Source organism: Brienomyrus brachyistius, chromosome 23 (genome assembly GCF_023856365.1).
Source record: "Brienomyrus brachyistius isolate T26 chromosome 23, BBRACH_0.4, whole genome shotgun sequence".
Classification (NCBI taxonomy): Eukaryota; Metazoa; Chordata; class Actinopteri; order Osteoglossiformes; family Mormyridae; genus Brienomyrus; species Brienomyrus brachyistius.
In genome coordinates this window covers 16391986-16413152 of record NC_064555.1, presented here as the reverse complement: position 1 = coordinate 16413152, position 21167 = coordinate 16391986, and the positions used below count along the sequence as shown (strand labels likewise).

Below are 21167 nucleotides of genomic sequence, written 5' to 3'. Positions count from 1 at the left end.
TTTTCCCTTCATCATCGTGGAGTTTACATTTAGTAGAAAGGACACGAATATCGGTTGACTTTGTGAGATTCAGCGGAGCCACAGATGTCTAATTACTACAGAAGTACGATGTGAGTGGAGGTTTCCATATCCACCATAATGCTGACAATTATCTACTTCGATAAGCTAAACAGCCAAAATCCGTTTTCAGTGCCTGTTAATACTGATACACAGGGACACAGTCAGTGAAGGTAATTACATTTATATTAATTTAACAAACCATTTTGTCAAAAGCAATGAATGTTCAGAGAACAGATTGAATCAGTGTCCCAGCAGCATCTGGGGTCAAGGGATTTGCTCAAGGGCCCAGTGGTGATATGATTACTCTGCCTGCCACGGGATTTGAACCCATGACATACTGGACATGGTCTCCATTACAATTCAAAGGAAATAGCATAAATATGATTTGACAAAGACAGATTGCTATGCACAATAATGCCTGCTAAATAAATAAAATGCTAATTAAAATATAAAAGACATCTTCATTAAAATAGCACATCAGCAGAAAATGGAGGTATATATGTTTGCATGCCAACAGTTAAACTCACCATAATCTGATCTGTATGAGACTATCATAACAGGCAGCCCTTTTAAAGCTTCTCGTCCTAATCTGAGGTTCATTCTTAGTCAAAGTCATTCTTCAATATGCAGACAATACTGTACTCATCCTCTCTAAAGTACAAACTGCAACCAAAGGAAGCCAATCAGCAGAAGGCATACGAGAGTGCCTGCATTTGCGACGATGTGTCAAACTCACTCCCTGCATTTCTGAAATGCCCGATTGACTAATGGTTCCAACATGTCAGCAGTCTCAACAATCAACAGCGACATCCCACACAATAACCTCACTCCAGTTAAGCCAGAAGTTTGTAATGGTGTGTGATTTGTGTGGTACCTGCAGAACAAGTGGGTGTTGATAAATTTCAAATAAAAAATAAGTAAAAACAATGAATATGAGAAAAATCCTTATACAAACATATAAAAAAAGTTTTCTGTCATGGCAACAGAGACAGATGTAGGGGATGTACCAAAACAAAGTATGGGTTTGGTTTCATGGATGGTTATTTTGGGTCCTCATGTCTCTGACGGACACATACGTGTTCAGGATTTAGGGGACATCTTCCTACGGTCACGGTCTTTCACCAAAGTGACATCAGCTCACCTTCAGAGGACAGGGTGAAGACCTCCTTGGGGATGAAGAGCTTGTCCTCTGAGTAGCGTGCCCAATCCTTCACCCCCCTGCGCCCCTTCATGGGGAAGTTGATGTCGCTGGAGACAGCCGAGACCGGTTCCCGCTGGATCGTGATCACTGTGCCGAGAGCAGAGATCATGTGATCCACACCACAGCCTGCCTTCTTTACCAGATGAGCTGAGCTCACCGTTACGTTATACTGTAAGTCATACGTGACTGACATTGGGAAGCTTTGATCTGATCTCCATGCTTGAAGCTGTACCTAAACTCTCTGGATATCTGATTCATTGGACAGCAGTTTACCAAGCAGAGAGCTTCATGCTATAGCACATTTTAACCTATGACTGTGTCAGCCATCTGTACAGATAACATACGGTGTGATACGTAACCCCACAGGAAGTGACCTGGAGCGGCTGGGGGGGGGTACTCACTGAGGTTGTTGGTGGAGAAGAGGGAGCTCTGGAAGGCCTTCTGTGCCTCGCCAACCAGATGGATGAAGTCCTCGACCACTCGCATAAGCAGGGCCGAGCCGGGAGAGACCTGGGGGGGGTACCACAGTCAGTTACATGGGCTAACACGCACACACACACCCACGCATACGCAGACACACACATATATAGATACACATGCGCGCACACACACACATGCGCACACACGTACGTAGGCACACAGACACACACATACACCCACACGCATGCAGACACACACATATGCACACACACACAGACACACACACACACGCACATAGACACACACATGCACACACACACAGACACACGCACACACACGCTATACCTAATTTACAAACACTCATTTACATACATAAACCCACATCGCTCAAGGAAGAAAACATTCATTTTATTAAACTGAAAAATATGCATTTTTGTCTTGTGACATAAAGCATTTGTGATCATTTTCTGCTGGTCTCATTTAAAACCCTTTCTGTTGTTGGATGTCATTTACAACCATTTTTTTCCCTCCGAATGCAATTGCAATAATGTATTCCGTATTCCTTGCTCTTTTATTTAGAATTTGTCGACAGCAGTTTATATTTAAGTAGTTGTTAATTCTGGTGATTCTTGAGCAAATATTCATTTTGTGTACAGATGCTCGTACCTTTCCAGTATTGAATGAACAAACATAATCATTTTATCATCATTCCTTGTAACATTCGTACCATCATCATCGTCATCATCACTCATCATCATCGTCATCATCACCACCACAGCTGTCATCATCACCACCACAGCTGTCATCATCACCATAACCCCATCAGCAGCCCTTTTGCTGTTGTCATCAGTGTGAGAATCGCAAGCATCCGCATCCTCGTTAAAAAAAGGCCGTAATGAATCTCCTTGCTGTCTCCTTGCCATCGTTAAGAAAGCCATAATGAGTCTCATCCTGTTTTCTCATCATGGTTGCTGATGGACGAGTCCAGCATCTTCTCTAGCCTCATGTGGCCTGTGCCCATGAGTCAAAGCTGCTTCTGACTCACTAACACGCCTTGGGGCCTCCATGGGCGTGACCTCGACTCCGCTGTGCCTCACTGCCCTCCCTGGAGACTGGACACATGCCTGCTTGCAGGATTTGCCCAGTCTTCTCCTTTAAGTGTCACTCTTCATGGGAATGTAATCAAAGTGTTAGTCCAGTAATTAAGGTTCCAGATGGTATGTAGACAGCGGCTCATTCTGAGGCATTAAGTGTCGCTAAGCAGAGAGCTGTAAGCTCTATACGTGCGTATTATAGGGCCAACACACAATCGCATATACACAAATTCTGGTATCTTCCTTTGCAGTAAATTCCCACTCACTCTCATTTAAATTCTGTTAATGTTTCTAAACAAACATAAAAGGTTTTGGAACACTGCAACGAAGTTTAAAGTTTTTTGTTTTGTAAAGTTTGCTGGCTTTGTTCCCCATAGGTATCCCCAAAATGACAGCAGAGCGCACACACACACACGCACGCACACACACACACACACACAGGTTTGTAATTATATCTTTCTGGGGACTCTCCATTCATTTCTATGGGGAACTCTATTCCCAGCAATGACACAAAGAAACACACACACTGAATCAGGGAGTGTGTGTTACATCTCTGTGTCACACACCTACAGACACAAAGAAACACAAACACTGAATCAGGGAGTGTGTGTTACATCTCTGTGTCACACACCTACAGACACAAAGAAACACACACACTGAATCAGGGAGTGTGTGTTACATCTCTGTGTCACACACCTACAGACACAAAGAAACACACACACTGAATCAGGGAGTGTGTGTTACATCTCTGTGTCACACACCTACAGACACAAAGAAACACACACACTGAATCAGGGAGTGTGTGTTACATCTCTGTGTCACACACCTACAGACACAAAGAAACACAAACACTGAATCAGGGAGTGTGTGTTACATCTCTGTGTCACACACCTACAGACACAAAGAAACACACACACTGAATCAGGGAGTGTGCGTTACATCTCTCTCTCCCCCGCGCACAGACATGCATGCACACTGATACGGATGCACACACGTGCCAGGCTGCAGCTGTGACTGCTGGGTTGCTGCCGAGCCACCCCCCCCAAAAAAAAAAAAAAAAAAGCAGCTAACAGTGAAGAGCAGAGAACGACTCTCACAGCAGGTTGGGCGACGACCTCACTGCAGACCAACAGCTGATAAAGTCAAGTTTCCTGACAAATCCCTGGATGTAACTCTGTCATCACTATACCTGACATGGATTTTTCCTCTTAACTTAAAATTCAGCATCTGTCACTTATAAACAGGCGATATTGACAGCAGCCGACTGACTTCCTTCCATCCATCCATCCATCCATCCATCCATCCATCCATCCATCCATCCATCCATCCACCCACCCAAAGCCTAAAACATGCAAAGGGGGGGGGGGGCTCCCACACACCCCACACACTGCTTCATAAACTTAACATGCGATGTACAGTGGTGTGTGGCCTTCGTGCCTGCAATCAGAAGGTCGCTAGTTCTAATCCCCAAAATACATCAGGGATGCTGGATTATTATTAATATATTTTTTAAACTAATTAATATTTTTTCTCTGAATCCTAATTTTAATTCCTTTCTTTTAAATGTCTGTAAAGCACATTGTAAACCCCGAGGTTAAAAGTGCCATATAAATAAAGATTATGTGAGAAGAGGCACTGTAATGTACCTGAACTCGTACTAAGGCAAAAACGGAATTTTATTCATCTGGCACGAGGGCCTGCTGGATAAGATCCCAGGTCATCTAAGGCACAGTCCTTCCCTGGAGTGAAATACCAGCCCTTCCTCTCTCTCAAACAGGCAGCCTTTTGTGTGTGGCTTCAGCCGGCGCTGGGCGGCACAAGCAGATGGGAGGCAGGGGTGTGCAGGCACAGCGGGGGCTGCGGGCACCACAGGCGACGGCGTGTGTCATCCAAAACGCCGCGGATCTGATCTAATGAAGCGCTGGTTCCCTTGCTCAGACAGCGGATCCATTTCACGCTGCCCTCCCCGCACTCTCACTCCCCGCTCGGCTCCGCCTGGGGCGACACCGGGTCACGCGGAAACTGTCTGCCTGACTCTGCAACTCTACTGCGTTTCAGCTTCTGTGTGTCAGCGTCATATAAAATTATTATTGAGCGCAGTGTCTTTGATGTGAATCACAACCTCATGCCCATATTCATTCATTCATTCATGAACTCATTCATTCAAACTTTCATCAATTGATTGATTTATCGATCCATCGTCTAAACGTTTGTGCTATCCAGGGTTGCAGGGGTCTGGAGTCTATCTGTCATTATGGGTGAGAGGCAGAGAATAACCCAGGAGGGACCCATCTCAGGGCACTAACACCCACATCCAAAACAGAGTAACACTATTCATGACCAGGATGACGTCTCCATGAAGTAGTGAAGTAATGCACGGCGCGTGTCAATTACTGCACGCTCACCGGGAAACGCGAACGCACAAGAACCGCGAAGCTCTTTACCTGGTGAGCATCTTCCCACTTCTCTTGGTTTTCAATGTCCAACATATAACTGACCACCTGGAAGAATTTCTGCAGGGGTAAAGACAGCACACAGGAAGGGATTAGGGTGGCGGTACTGGGAGTTGCTAAGGACAAAAAGAGCAGCAACCAGCAAAGGAGTACAGGGGTGAAGAAGGAATATGAGGAGAGGTACTTGAGAATGAAAAAAAAAATGTTGGCATCCCTGCCAATGTCACTGCACCAGTGCTGGTGCATCTCTGAGGATTTCCAGGCTCCTACTCCAGTTTAACACAAGGACATCACAGATAATGTCTAATATCTGTTATTAACACCTACAAAGACACAACGCTTATGGCTGGGTGTAAACACACCAGATAGTCTGGTGGGAAGAAACTGGCGACTGTGGTAAGCGATTCAGGCAGGAGTGTGATTGCAGTTGGTCAGCAGCCCCCTGGAGAGGGTGTATCCGAGTGACCGGCCTCATGAGCGCGCGAGGCCTTCCGATTCCTCACCTGCACGTCGTCGGGAGCTGGAATGTAGGTTGCTCGCTTGAAGGTGTCCGTCACATTTCGGAGAATCTCCACGGAGAATAACAGGTCGCCGCTGTAATAATTTTTCCGGGACATTAACTCGAGGAGACTTCTCACGATCTGAGACATGCCCTCCGCTGCTAGGGTCCTCTGACCCTTCGCAAGATGCTCTCGTAACTGTAGTGAGAAGAAAGAGACGCGTTTACAGTTATACTGGAAGCTGGAAATGACAGCAGGCATGGACCAAGCAGAAGAGATAAACTCAGAGAGTCGATCTCAGAAATGCAGGGCAAACTGGACGAAACTATGAAACAAAATTAACTTGGATTGAGCAAATTGGTGAGATAAGCAGAGTGGATAATTGCGTATAAATTCATAAACTGAGTCAAAGTTTCATGGACTTAATTCTTAATTCTCATTCTTTCAGTCACAAACTTTGGATATTGATCAAAAGAATGAGATTGTGGATACAAGGGGCAGAAATGAGTTTCTTCTGCAGGGTGGCTGGACTCAACCTTAGAGATGGGGTGAGGAGCTCGGACATTCGGGAGGGACTCAGAGTAGAGCTTCTGTTCCTCTGCATGGAAAGGAGTCAGCTCTGAGGGTTCAGATATCTATCAAGGATGCCTCCTGCACAGTTCTGAACAACTCCCACTGGGAGGGGACCCCAGGACAGACACAGGACATGCTGGAGAGATGATATCTCTCAGCTGGTCTGGGAATGCCTTGGTATGTCCCCGGTGGAGTGGGAGAAGATTGCAGAGGTGGGGGAGGTCTGGGTAAACTCTGCCCTCAGATGTGCAGCAGATAATGGGTGGATGGATGGATGGATTGATGAAATGATTGAGTTTAATTTTTGATTTATAAAGAAACCAGGATGAAAGTCAGAATTTTCTGTACTATATTGGAGTCCTATATTGCAATTTTGTAACACTTTTCTGTTTCTCTTATGAAATATCATCTTCTGATATACCTAATTTCTTTTCACTTCAGTTCTTAACACATAGGTTTCGTATATATAAAATATTTTTTAGGCTCTTGGAACGGCACAATTGCTACATATTAATAAAATACTGAATTGAATACCCGGCTTTCATTCTGAGGTACCCATTTTCATATAATAAAATTTTCCTTCACAGCAATTTTGTTAGTATAAAGGAACACTTTCACAATAAAGAGAGTCACAGTCAGAGTTCAATCAACAGCCTCGTCAGGCATAATTAATTAAGAACTCAGATCGAAGAAAAGCCAGCAAACGCAGTGGGCATTCAAGAGGAGGATTAGGGATCCCAGATCGAGGTCAAGGAACTGCTGGCACGAGATGGTAACAGACCTCAGGTAGTTGTTCTGGTGATAAGAAGCGAGCCGAGCTGTCACAGATGGCAGCTTGAGCACTTAACAGCTGCTTAGGAGGCTAAAGAGGCAGAAACAGGGACACCCTCCTGGCCTCCTTTAGTTCCTTCGAGCTCCTGCAGCTCAACAATAAGGTTTGTATCCCAGGGAACACACGTTCAAAAATGGCAACCTTTCCTACCACTGTAAGTCGCCTTGAATAAAAGCCTCAGATAAATGCGTTAAACGTCCTTTCAAGATGCCTGACCGAAGAACCTAAAGACTCAAAAAACAGACTGCAATGCTGAACGATATACAAAAAAAACTAAATCGGCTTCACTAATAGGAGGGATGCTGAGGCTTGCATGCCTGAGCGTAGACAAGATTAATGTGATCCTGGCAACGTCTACCTACAGGTATGATATTAAACAAGCTGGGGTTGTCTGTGCCAGCACCACCCTATTCCTACCTTCTGAACTGATGTTTCTCAGTCCGGTTCTTGGGGACCCCCAGACACTATACGTTTTTGCTTTCTCCCAGTTCCCGAGAGGGAGCAAAAACGTGGACCGGCTGGGGATCCCCAAGGACCGGGTGGAGAAACGCTGCTCTAAATCCAATGCAGACTGTCAGCCTGAGCCACAAAGCTCCCCACTTCAGGGACAATGTCCAGGAGTCGGGCACAGAACCTGAGAGGTGGACCTCGTGCACATTCTCATGGCGTCCACAGCCTTGGAGAAGGACAGGATGGGCGTCCAGAGTGCCGGCTTGACAACCCTAACCCCTAATCAGGGTCAGCAGAAACACTGACTGTCTGTCAGCTCAGAACAGACAGGCACCCAGGGTGAGGAAGGCTGACATACAGCGTCCTGATATTGGTCAGCTTCATGTGTTTAGGCAGCAGGAAGAGAAGGGGAACCTCATGTAGCCTCACGATATAATGCAAATCAGAGAATATAAGCCTATCAGTAGCGTACGAACTGTGGGGGGGCAGGGACCTGTATCCCCAATATTTATTTTGGCCTCATTCATCCCTCCAATTAGTAGATCTGTAATAGTATTAAAAAGGACTGGTGGATTTATTCTCCAAACATAGTCAATGTAAATGCATGCTAAAGGGAACAGCCATCTACTCAGTAGACCGCAGTGTTTACAGCTGTAACTGATGCTGAGAGCTGGGGCTGCGGGTCTGGCTCAGCCAGAGAAGGTACCTACCGATAGATGTAAATATCGATATTCAAGTGAGACGCATCGGGCGAAGCTCGGAGGACCCCAGTAAGCAACTCCATTAGCGTCCAGCAAACATCGACGACTAGCAGATCCTGCGGAGAGAGAGGCGGACGGAGTGTGTAATCTTGCCACCCGGTCTGTACATTACAGCATCGCCCCATATTAATAAGTATAATGCTGCCACCCATTTTGAACTGATATGGGACAATTTCTCTTTTCTTTTGGAAACTCTAACAGTGTCATTACTGAGGTGGCACAGAGCACATGAGGCTACAGAATGCAAACACGTCACAAGCGGCCAGTTCTGTGCCTCAGCCATTATACACTCGTGTACCATCACTAAAACAATTCAGCTCAAGTTTATTCTCAAAAGTATCACAGCAGCACCTCTCTGCACTGTTGTCGTTATGTGTACATGACAAAATTAGTTTTAAACAATTCATTATAATAAAACTATTGTTGGAAAACATAAGGATTACCAAATGGATTCTAGATGCTAAGCATAACCAATCTACAATCCTTTGTGATTATGATCTCATGGGAGAAAAATAACCAGTAAACAGGCAATTTTAATGCCAGTTTTTGAGAAAATCCATCTCTGATGAAAGATTGGAGTTACATTGCTTGGGCACCGACCCTGACACACTCCCGAAATGTAAATGACTAGCAGGGATGTGTCATTTGCAATACCAAACACATGAGGTGAAGCCTTTTGAATCCTTGTCCTGAGTCAAGTTTATTCAGAGTCTTGGCCTGGACAGCCGCCCTCGAGAGGCTGGAACCAGGAAGCCGTGGTCATTAGATCAGCTCATTCAGTCCTCAGCTACTGTCGATCCCACAAGGTCACCAGAGGCTAAAAAAGAAGGCCTAGCGCTTCGGAAGAACACGTCCTTCTCTTTTAAAGGATGCCAGTTCAAACCCGAATCTGTGAAGAGCTGCTGTGTCCTCTGCAAGGCACTTAAAATGCTGCTCAACTGCAGTACTTTACCGTGAATATGTATAGGAAAAAAAACTACTGGACATATATATATAAATACATGTTAGTCTGCAGTTCTCTGGACAGAGTTATCTGTCTGTTTGCCCTTGAAACTTTTTGTGATTTTCTTTATTCGTATCAACTGTGAGCTTCTGACAAACAAAATATAAATTAAGAGCGTATGGTATGGAAGTGAGAGACCATGCAGAGGCACTCGAGGTAAATGAATCCACCTAGCGGGACACCAATCAAATGCAGACCAATGCAGACGAGGGGGTAATGAGGCGACGAAGCAGTGTGGGCCCTTTGTCTCTCGACTTGACTTCAGTAAGAACACACTTTCGGGCCTGATGTTGACCTTGTTCCAAGCACTGCTATGATCTACTTCAAAGAACTCGTTAATTCTGAATTTCTGCATATATACCCATATCAATGAGTCGTATGGGCATGTTTCAGATGGGGTATCTAGGAATATTTTGGTGCAATTCTAGGAAAAAAATATAACTAATGAAAGATCCCTATGATCCAAGTTCAGAGCAAGCAGATTTAATGATTCAGAGAGATGAATTACTACAGCTAAAATGTAACCCAAACCACTCGGTCAGACACCACTCAAGGGGCAAATAACATCCAGAAGACAAGTTTATAGAACCCTTGGGAGGATGGCATGTGACTCAGCAGGTTAAGCATCTGTGCTTGTGATCAGAAGGTTGCTGATTCAAATCCCATCCTCGGCAGCAAAGTTACACGTCTTCAGAACGCATGAGTGAGGTCCCTAAGCTCCCCCCGCCCCCCCCCCCCAGTTTCAGCACAAGATGAACCTACGCTCTTACTTCTATACTGTATATATGCCTTAAAAAGGAGAACCAAAATGGTATAAGGGGGAAAAGCACATTCCATCGTACTGGCAGAAATGTGAAAAAAATCTCAAAAAGAGTTGCGAGTTCAGAAACCAACAGTAGGTAATGGACAGAGCTACAGATAGAGCTGGTTGATGAAGTCCAAAGTGCCAGTTCTGTAAGAAGCAGGCTCCTTACACAGAGGGTCCTTATATCACCTTCAGAAAACGAGCAACTACCGCATGACTGTGGAGAGGCCAGGTGTGGTCAGACTGGGTGTGGTTGCAGGGCCTGCTGGCAGGGAGCTGGTATAACGTTGAAAATGACCTAAAAACCAAAGAGGGCCTTTGTGTCCCTAAATCTTTGTGTGGATAAGGGAGGGGATTTTTAAAGGAAATACAACAGGGACACCATACTTCTTACATCAGCAGGAACATCACACTCCTTACATCAGCTGGGACACCATACTCCTTACATCAGCAGGGACACCACACTCCTTACATCAGGAAGGACATCAGACTCCTTACATCAGCTGGGACATCACACTCCTTACATCAGCAGGGACACCATACTCCTTACATCAGCTGGGACACCACACTCCTTACATCAGCAGGGACACCACACTCCTTACATCAGCAGGGACACCATACTCCTTACATCAGCTGGGACACCACACTCCTTACATCAGCAGGGACACCACACTCCTTACATCAGCTGGGACACCATACTCCTTACATCAGCAGGGACACCACACTCCTTACATCAGGAAGGACATCAGACTCCTTACATCAGCAGGGACATCACACTCCTTACATCAGCAGGGACACCACACTCCTTACATCAGGAAGGACATCAGACTCCTTACATCAGCAGGGACACCACACTCCTTACATCAGCAGGGACATCACACTCCTTACATCAGCAGGGACACCACACTCCTTACATCAGCAGGGACACCACACTCCTTACATCAGGAAGGACATCACACTCCTTACATCAGCAGGGACATCACACTCCTTACATCAGCAGGGACATCACACTCCTTACATCAGCAGGGACACCACACTCCTTACATCAGCAGGGACACCACACTCCTTACATCAGCAGGGACACCACACTCCTTACATCAGCACTTACACCATGCTTCATACATCAGCAGGGACACTATACTCGTTACATCAGCAGGGACACCATACTTCTTACATCAGCTGGGACACCATACTTCTTACATCAGCAAGTAAACTGTACTCATTACTATACTTCTTACATATATAGGGGCACCTTACTCCTTACATAAGGAGGGACACTTTACTCTTTATGTCAGCAATGACATTATACTCCTTACATTAGCAGGGACACCATACTCCTTACATCAAAAGGGACACTTTATTACAAGCAATGATAGGTGCTGAGTGTGTCGGTCACTGCATTTCTACAATGTAATCATTTGGGTAATATGACAGCTCATCTGGTGTTTCCTATATCAACTGGGAATTAACTGCGAATTATTGTGAAGCCTTTCAGAGCAGTGTTTGCAATGTAGGTGAGGGGGCACGGCCTGCTCACCAGTTGCGTTTGATGGACACTTGTTGTAAACAGTTTCTCCTGCTGAGGCTCTTCTCCAGGTCATGGACACCAGGTATTCATCCTTGCAGATCTCGTGAGACGCTGGGTGGGGGAGAGAAAGTGGCAGGATAGTGTGTCACTCCTTAGGCATGTACGTGGAAATGCCTTCCCCATCGCACACACAGACACTCTCTCAACGCTTCCTACTAAATCACCTCACCAGCACAGGCAGTCACAGGTATGGTCACACTCATCACCCACACCATCACACCAAATATGAAGCTCTACTATCTTCTGCTCCCCTTTGGCTTCTCTATAATTCATAATTTTCACAAAAAGCTAGAGAAGAGAGGAACCTAGAATAGGACGTGAGAAAAACAAGGATGAGAGGAGGGAGGGGCAGAGACACTCTCTTTCATCTAAATGTAAGCCCTCTCACAAGTGACTGAATGCATCTTTATGTCCGACATCACAGTGCAGCTTCCAGAGGCTGGGGCTCTGCATCGGCACTGCGATGGTCCCCAAAACCGCGGGCAGTGTGGCGCTTATTAAAACTGGCGGCTCGCAGTAGTGACGTGCTGACAAATCACACAAGGGCGGCACTTTCACTAATATACCTCGGCGGGAGCAGGACAGATGTTGGACTGGGAGGTGTGTTTGCGTGTCCGGGGGGGGTTGGGGTAGGGGTGGGGGGGCAGGAGACAGAAACACAAGCCTTCAGGGGGGCACAGAAATGGCAGCGGACCCTATATGTTTTAGTAATCAATACCAGTTGACAATATATCAAATTACATCTCTTAAAATACTTGGCTGGTCACGGAAAATATGCCTATGACAGTGTTCAATTCCCTTTAGGGAGCATTTTCATTCCAAAAACACACAAATTGCATCAGAAAGCTGCGGTAAACAAAGAATGTGGCTCCTATTGAACCAATTATGGCAGATAAACTTCTTTCTCTTTAAAATAAAGGATGTGAACCTGTGGAATGCACAATTTCTCTGTCTGATTATGCGTGCCAGAGCCCAGGACTTCAACACACAATGTTCCTGGAGCATTTTAAACAGGAAGCCACCTATGTGCAAAGAGGAAAGGGCTAAATTTGAGGATTCAGCTCAGATAGGGGCATCATTAACTTAATTAAGTACTCAAGTGCTCAAGGGCAGAGAAAACCTACCTGTACACTAGCATTAGAGCCCAGAAGCAAACGGGTCAGCAGATCCCGCTGAGTGAAAATGTACTTTTTGACCTCCAAGCAAATATTCACCACTTGCAGCCCCAGGGGGCTGCTCCTTCCCTGGAGCTACGTTAATGTCTAAACATGTATCCCCCCCCCCCTCCCTTCTAGAGGCAGCGAAAATGACTGAAAGTAGAAAGCGCCATGTTACCAAAATCAATAGCGAGAGGAAGGGGCAGGTCCATTTCTGCCAGCGTACGTGTCAGCGGCTCCCCCACAGCGAAAGCAAGGCGGAGCCTTTTGAAAGCTCATTTACAGAGCCGCTCTTCAGAAGAAAAGGCCTGATTATGTCATCAGCGTCAAGGATCCCACCTTTATAAACGTATTTACCAACAATCACAAGCCCAATAATTAAACCACGGCCAAATCAGTACATGCAGAGAAATGAAACAACTACCTTCAAAGCTGGAGTAAAACAGAAACAAACGCTGCAGAGAAAGTCCTTAACATGTAATGGGAACATCCAGGAGTATCTACTCATCCAGTTAGAAGGGTTTTTGGACAAAAGTACGATTAGGCAAGCTGGCAGACTACAAGACATTTTACAGTCAAAAAAAGCCAATTTCCAACTGTGTATTTGGAAAAAGTATTTGAAAAAAGCTATTAAAAATATCCATCCATCCATCCATCCATCCATCCATCTTCTGAATCTGCTTATGCTATTCGGGTTTGTGAAGGGTCTGAAGCCAATCCCGGAGGATATCGCAAGGCACGCTCACACAACATTCACCAAATTGCCCGTAGGGGTGAGTGTGCTCTGCGACGGGTTGCCGCCCCATCTTGGGTTGTTCCCTGCCTTGCGCTCAAAGCCTGCAGGATAGGCTCCGGACCCCCGCAACCCTGAACAGGATAAGCGGTTTCAGAAAATGGATGGATGGATGTTTCTGGATTGTGGGTAGAAACCGGAGTACCTGGAGGAAACCCCACGACGACACAGGAAGGAGGACATGCAAACTCCACACACATGGAACCCTGGCAGAGACTCGAACCCGGGCCCCAGAGGCGGGAGTCAACAGTGCTGCAGACTGCACCACCATGCTGCCCCAGCATTAAAAACATGTATTTAATAATTCTTGGTAAAGACTAATATATTAATAAAAGGTCTAATTATAAATTTTTATATATACAATAAAATTCCCACACAGAATCACAAAATCATACACGACACACTGAAGAAATCAGTTAACCTCTTAATAAACAATGCTTACTTATGTCACGCCTCCATCTTTATCACTATGTACAGCAGCAGAGAAAAAAGACCTAAGAACCTGCAGAGGCATCAGTGTAAGTACAGTATGGCATATGTGGAGCTACTCTATAACCATAGTTTTAGATAATTTAATTTATATTCCGTACACTATTAATGTGTTTTGGCCAAAAATATTAAAATGATTTATTGCGCTGAAAAAAAGTCTCTGAAACTGACAGAGATCTAGCAATAAATGATGAAGATTCTCAGAACAGCGTCGAGGGTGATTTGACTTAATAGATGCTGCGAGTTGGATCTTACTCCAGCGTACTTCCTCGTAAATTAACCGAGAAGGGAAGATGCTGTAGAGCCAGGCGTCCCTGTGCATAACCATCAAGTAAAATATCTCCTTATGCAAATGCCACCATTCTACTGTTGCCCAGAGAACAAAAATGAATGTCTGCAGGCAAAGCTGCCAGGCTGGGGGCCCATACCCAGAGAACTTAAAGAGCAAAATCATGGTTTTCAGAGCAAAAAAGGTCAGTCTTCAGAGAGGTGGGCACAACTGGGTGCAAATTCTTACTACAGTACTTGACAGATGTGCTTGGACAGGCCTACATTTACCATAGCAGCCTAAGGATTAATTTCATCACTGACACCATTAGTGTTAATCAAAGACTCTTATTTGAGACAAAATGAACACAAAGTTAAAAAGAGTTTAAAAACATTTTCAAAATATCTCTTCACTAAAAAAGCAATGACGACCATCGATAGCAAATGCACGCCGACTTAGGCTTTGGCAATATTACAGTACCACCATACTCTATACAGCGATGTAATGTCTGGACAGTATACTGAAAAATCAGGGACCGCACAAGTTGGCACAGTTGAGCTTCGACAACAGGGTGAGACACCAGACATCATGGTAGCTCTGAAGGTAGCACTCTCACCTCACACCTCAAGGATTGGGGGTGTGAATCTCACCCTGGTGTGACAGACTACATCATGTGAGCTTCCACACACAGTGCAAAGCTATGCGCTGTCCTTAGACATCCCGGAGCGTGAGTGTACGCTGCCTCGAGCCCAGCCTGTCCAAGGTGTCGAGTGTGTTTCCTGGAATAGGCTCCAGATTGTACCCTGACCCCCCTACCAGACATTTTATGCATACAGACAGATCTCGACTGACTGAAGTAACCCACTCCACACACTCTCACATAAGTCAAACGTTACGTAAGTCGGATTTACCTCCCCATACCATTCAAGAAACCCTGCAGCAAAAAACAAATCAGCCAAAAACATAGTGGAAATACATACTAAATAACAGACATTAAAGAAATGAAAAGATAAAGTGCACATTTACTCACAGACTCATGCTTCCTTTTTGCGTAAACTCTACGATATCTTTTACGCACATCTGGATTTACTTAAGTGGGTTTTACTAAGAGCCGCAGCACCACGCACCACGCGGGGGCTAACCTGGGCACTTCTTGTCATTGCAGGTACGTCCTTCTTCCCCGGAGCCGTCGCATGGGTAGCCCTGCACCCCCGTGCCCTGGCACATGCGGTAACGCCGCTGCCACCCGGAGTCGCAGGTCTTGGAACACACGCTCCACTGGTTCCAGGGCCCCCACTTCCCGTCGCCTGCGGGCGGAGGAGTGCAGAGACAGGAGTGAGATGAGAAACTGAGATGATGGGGCCAGTACCAGCAATAATGCAGACGGGCTTCCTGTAACACTGGGAAGAAGGTCAAGGGCAGGTGCGGTACAGGAGTGTGGGGTAGGTACTGTAGAGGAGTGAGACAGGTGCAGCGCGGGCGGCACGGGAGTGAGATAGGTGTGGGGCGGGTGTAATACAGGAGTGACACAGGTGTGGGGCGGGTGTAGTACAGGAGTGACACAGGTGTGGGGCGGGTGTAGTACAGGAGTGACACAGGTGTGGGGTGGGTGTAGTACAGGAGTGACACAGGTGTGGAGCGGGTGTAGTACAGGAGTGACACAGGTGTGGAGCGGGTGTAGTACAGGAGTGACACAGGTGTGGGGCGAGTGTAGTACAGGAGTGACACAGGTGTGGAGCGGGTGTAGTACAGGAGTGACACAGGTGTGGGGCGGGTGTAGTACAGGAGTGACACAGGTGTGGGGTGGGTGTAGTACAGGAGTGACACAGGTGTGGAGCGGGTGTAGTACAGGAGTGACACAGGTGTGGAGCGGGTGTAGTACAGGAGTGACACAGGTGTGGGGTGGGTGTAGTACAGGAGTGACACAGGTGTGGGGCGGGTGTAGTACAGGAGTGACACAGGTGTGGGGCGGGTGTAGTACAGGAGTGACACAGGTGTGGGGCGGGTGTAGTACAGGAGTGACACAGGTGTGGGGCGGGTGTAGCACAGGAGTGACACAGGTGTGGGGCGGGTGTAGCAGAAGACTCACTGTCGCATTCTGGGTTGATGCACTCGTAGGTCTCGAAATGCGGCCCTTTGCATTCGGCCCAGCCGTGCACCGACACGCTGCACCTCCGCTGCCGCTGCTGGGTACCTGTGTCACAGGTCACGCTGCAGTGGGACCAAGGGCTCCAGTCCAACCACTGGCCCTCCACTGGGAGGGGGAGGACAGGGGCAGAAGCGAAGGATGGCGAGCAGGGGGAGGAACATGACAGCCATGAGAGAGAACGGAGAGAGGGTATAAACAAAATAAGAGAAAATATAAAGAAGGAAGGGGACGATGGAGGCAGCAGGTGGGGGGGGGGCAGGGAAAAGGGAGGGAAAAGGGAGCAGAAAGAAAAGAGAAGTGGCAAGATGAGAGGAGGGGAGAAAGGGAAGGAGATGGAGGTGAAGAGAATGAGGAGAGGAAAGGTAAGTCTGTGATAACACGGGGCTGGCCAGCAATCACGCAGTAACAGCCGTGCGATGATGAGCCCAGCCCTTCCTCTCCATCGCCGGGCCCGACTGGACTCCTCCAGCAGCTGATGGGGAGGCTCATTCTTCTGACGGAGCCCCTGCCTCCTTTGGGGCCCCACACACAGTTAAATAATTCTCTAATAATCTGTCAATGTTAATAGTCCCAGTGGTGAGCTGGGTACTCCTCCCAGTGTGGCCCTTTTTCTCGCCGAAGTGAGTCATATTTTAATAAATGACAGCATAGAGCTGAAGTCAGCACATAGGCGCACAGAACCGACACAAAACATCCAGAACCCCACTTAAATACAGTATACACAGAACCGGGACTGTAAAGTTCACATTTGCATAAATCGATCTAGTGCTGCGTCACCAAGACCCATGTACAGATACATATAAATAAGACCATAATACTGAGACTCACATAGCTACAAAAACAGGAAACAACAGCAGAAATTTCTAGATGCTCATAACACATGTGGAGGGGCCAGCCTTATCATTAGCCAAAGGAATTTTTGGAATTGGTGAGTGATGGGGAGGGGGCACTCCTGGGGCCAATCAGCTTTCAGCTGAGGCCAGTGTGCCTGTGGCTCCTCCCCATCACGCATGCATATGCTCCTGTTTTATTCAATCACAAATGATTTGTCCTAAAAGCAGAGACTTCCATAGGTACATAGAACAGGTGTTTTGGGTTGTTCTCATGCCTGTGAATTTGCAGCCTGATATATACAAGCATTTCAAAACGTGTTAGAAAATTCTAGAAATTTTTAACCAACCAACGAGCCAATATTCAATCACATCACGTAGACTGCGACAGGTTGATGGGGTGGTCTGCCACAGGGGTGGAACAAAGGCGGATAGAAGGTTTGAAAACAAACAAAGCTGTTTACTAGAGCAGCGAAATCCTAAAATGGAGTCGACACTCCTTTAAGACAGACAGAACTAAACATGTAATGTAACAGAATCCCAATTCCCCAAAGCCCAAAGCACGTATAAACACGTCAAAGAAATCACAATAAAACCTGTACTCCGCATTCTCAGAAATCTCCCAGGTAAATACGACTGACCCTGTTTAACCCTAACGAGGCAGTAGTTCAGTCTGGGCAAGCTAGGTTCCATAGCTTAAGGGATCAACAGGAACAGAACTGAGCATAACTCGCCATATTAATTTGTTTTCCCCCCTCATCTGTAAATGCGATCTTAGTTAATTATGGAACGGTTGATACAGACGACGCAAATACGGCGACTTTCAGGTTGTTTACTTGCTAATTCCTGAACTTTACACAAGCTAAATGAGTTACTCGCTAAAACGCTCCCCAGGAAATCTCCAGTGACATTTCACTCAGAGCACAGGCCTTCCAGTAGACTAAGCAGTCAGACTGGCAGAAATATATTTTTGGTATCTGCAATGGCGGCTGCTCGGATTTCTCCAGAGAGCTACATGAACAGTGCCTAGTCACATTGGGCCGGTGACATTTATGAAATAGAATTACATCATTAAAGTAAATCAAACAGATAGCTAGGCCTATTAGCGAGAGCTACCAGGCAATTGCCTGCTTCTCGGCAGTTGGAGAGAAGTATTGGTGCTTGGGGTACTGACTTGTGAAAGCATTGTGTGTGTGTGTGTGTGTGTGTTGGGGGGGGTGCATATATTTTCGTGCAGATCAACCCTCATGCACTAGCACTTCTGGACCGAGAGTGTCCCTGGAGATCAAACAGAAATATTCCTCACCATCAAACTGCCTGCATGTCCATTATAATCAAAGAGATATTCACTGTTCTTTGTTTAAAACTGCTTTGCGTCTCCTCTTATAATTAACTAACAGTAATGCATGTGATCCTGTGGCATATATCAAAATTAATAATTCATTGCAGGAGATTTCTAATGATCTGTTTACAAAACGTGCCTCTTCTTGTAGGACCTAATTCCTTAAATGTAAAATGAGGTGAGACAAAAGAGCCCGAGTGGGAGAGATTATTAAACTGTTTAGCACGGCACTGACAATTTAATTCTCCTTTTAAACGGTGCAGTGGCATACAACACCAATAACACAGTATAGCACATCACAAGCCTTGCCCACAGTACATTAGAATTCTTGCTTCTTTTCATATATCCCATCATGCTCTCCTTTTAGACACACACACACACACACGTGAGACTGAAGCTTGGGGTCTGAGCACAGAGTCTGCTGTTTATCTGGAGCACCTGGAGCATCTCAAGAGGGTTAAGGGCCTCGCTCAAGGGCCCAACAAATTCTGCCGAGGACGGGATTCAAACCGACAACCTTCCTACAATGGTCAAAGAGGCCTACCACACTGAGCCACACACCATCCCTCAAAAAAACAGGTACGGAAGTTCTGAGGCTCTGTAGACCCAGGAATGTCTAACAAATAACAACCAGCGACCACCGCTGTTTGTTGACACTGGAAGCCAGCACATGATGAACTCGATATATGTATCTTAACTTTCTGATCTAGGCATCACTTGGGTAGATGAGGGTATCAACCTAGGACATGACTCACTGAGCCCTGCCTGCTAGCTCCTGAATAAAAAAATCTCTCAGCTGGGCTCTTAAAGTCTGATTCATGTACTTTGTGGTCATTAGCCATCAGCTGGAAAGAGCAGGTTGTACCTGTACAGGAGACCAGGAGCTGGAAAGACGTAGGTTACAAACTCCTAATTGCTTGAGAAGAGAACGGCTGTCAGTGGCCTATAGAGCTCTCGTCACATGGACACCCCCAGAACCTCCGCCCTACCTCAGCCCGCTACCATCTCCCTGCCTCGCAGGCCCTCTGTAGCCCTCTGCCATCCATTCCCCGTGCCAAGGCTTGCTCTATTTGAGTGAGATGTGGAAGAAAAAGATCAAACTCGCAATGTGAAGGCTGCAGGTTTATCAGAAGGGTCCCCGCTGTAGTACCCTTGAGATAAAATACCACATGGACTTTCTGTAAATATGTCATTAAACAAATCGGTCAATTGTGCCTGTGCTGAAACATCGGATGACCACATAAATAACGGTAATCCACCCCTCTTCAGGAGACAAGTCGCAGAACCCACTCAACTATTGCGATGCAGCAAATGTACATGAGACCTAAACAGCAGGATGGGATTCAAAAGCGTAAGACTATGAGAATATAACTATTTAAATCACGTCTATTAGGTAATGAATATACGACTGCTGAGATTTTTTTTCCCCTTGTAATCTCTATGGCAACAAAGAAATATTTTTAGAAAGCGTACCATGCAGGCACTGCTTCTCCGTTATCGTTTCATTTTTACATTTACATGACTGAAACACAATATCAGTGGCTTCCTAAATATGAACTAACTGCCCTGCTGTACTGAAGGGCTGTGTTTGTTTTCTTTAAACGTAGCTGCTTGCTAGCACCTGGTATTATGGCTCATTAAACATACATTTTAATTGTTTTAATAGGTGAATTTATGCATGCAAGACAGGTAATTAAAAAAAATCCAGATTTGCATTCCAGGCCGGACTGATTGGTTGACTGGTCTCCATGGTTCTGTGTGTGCAGAATCAAAGCTAGCAGACGCTCGTGACCCCCTGCAGGATCAAGGTCATGCTTCTTGGCCGCCAGGCCCAAGCACAATAAAGACGGATGCTATGTAAATCTGACCAATTACGTGAAAGAGCTGGCCAAAGCATCAACCACTTAGACAAAAATAAGCAAAGACATTCCGAATTTCGATAAAGGGACACCTGTGGGGAAACCCCAATTAGCCCAAATGAAAGAAAGTTCAATGCTGTGAGCCACACAAACAGACACAAACTGGATGTTTAGCATGCGGCACATGGAGGTAGCTACGCTAAACGCTAGCAGCTAGCATAGGAAATGGAGCCCATCAGCCTAGCTGTACAATGAAATGACACGTTACCGTTCACCTGAGAAACCCCGAAGCCAGGCCAGAAACAAGGCGAAGCACAATGTCACACGTACCTCAGCACTTCTGGACTTCATATTGACATTAATTTCTTTAATAAAATAAGCAGCTCTAAAAATAAGTGTTGACACTTCGAGACCTTCCCGACAATCCTATAGTGTGTCCTTTTGAGAAAAGCAGAAGTGCTATTTTGGTTTCAACCATCTCTTTACTCACTATTCTGTTTCCTGAAGTCATTCCTAGGGACTAACCTTGCACAGTGTTCT

At 46.0% G+C, this 21167-nt stretch overlaps 1 protein-coding gene across 1 annotated transcript in view; it reads right to left on the bottom strand.

The window, feature by feature from the left end:
* The window catches only part of adgrb2 (adhesion G protein-coupled receptor B2), a 208597-nt gene that overhangs the window by 82121 nt on the left and 105309 nt on the right, over positions 1–21167 (bottom strand). Inside the window, 8 exon segments of the mRNA XM_048993698.1 lie at positions 1202–1348; positions 1663–1771; positions 5220–5288; positions 5732–5926; positions 8294–8400; positions 11690–11791; positions 15590–15754; positions 16537–16701. Of these exon segments, the coding sequence (XP_048849655.1) occupies positions 1202–1348; positions 1663–1771; positions 5220–5288; positions 5732–5926; positions 8294–8400; positions 11690–11791; positions 15590–15754; positions 16537–16701 (1059 nt within the window).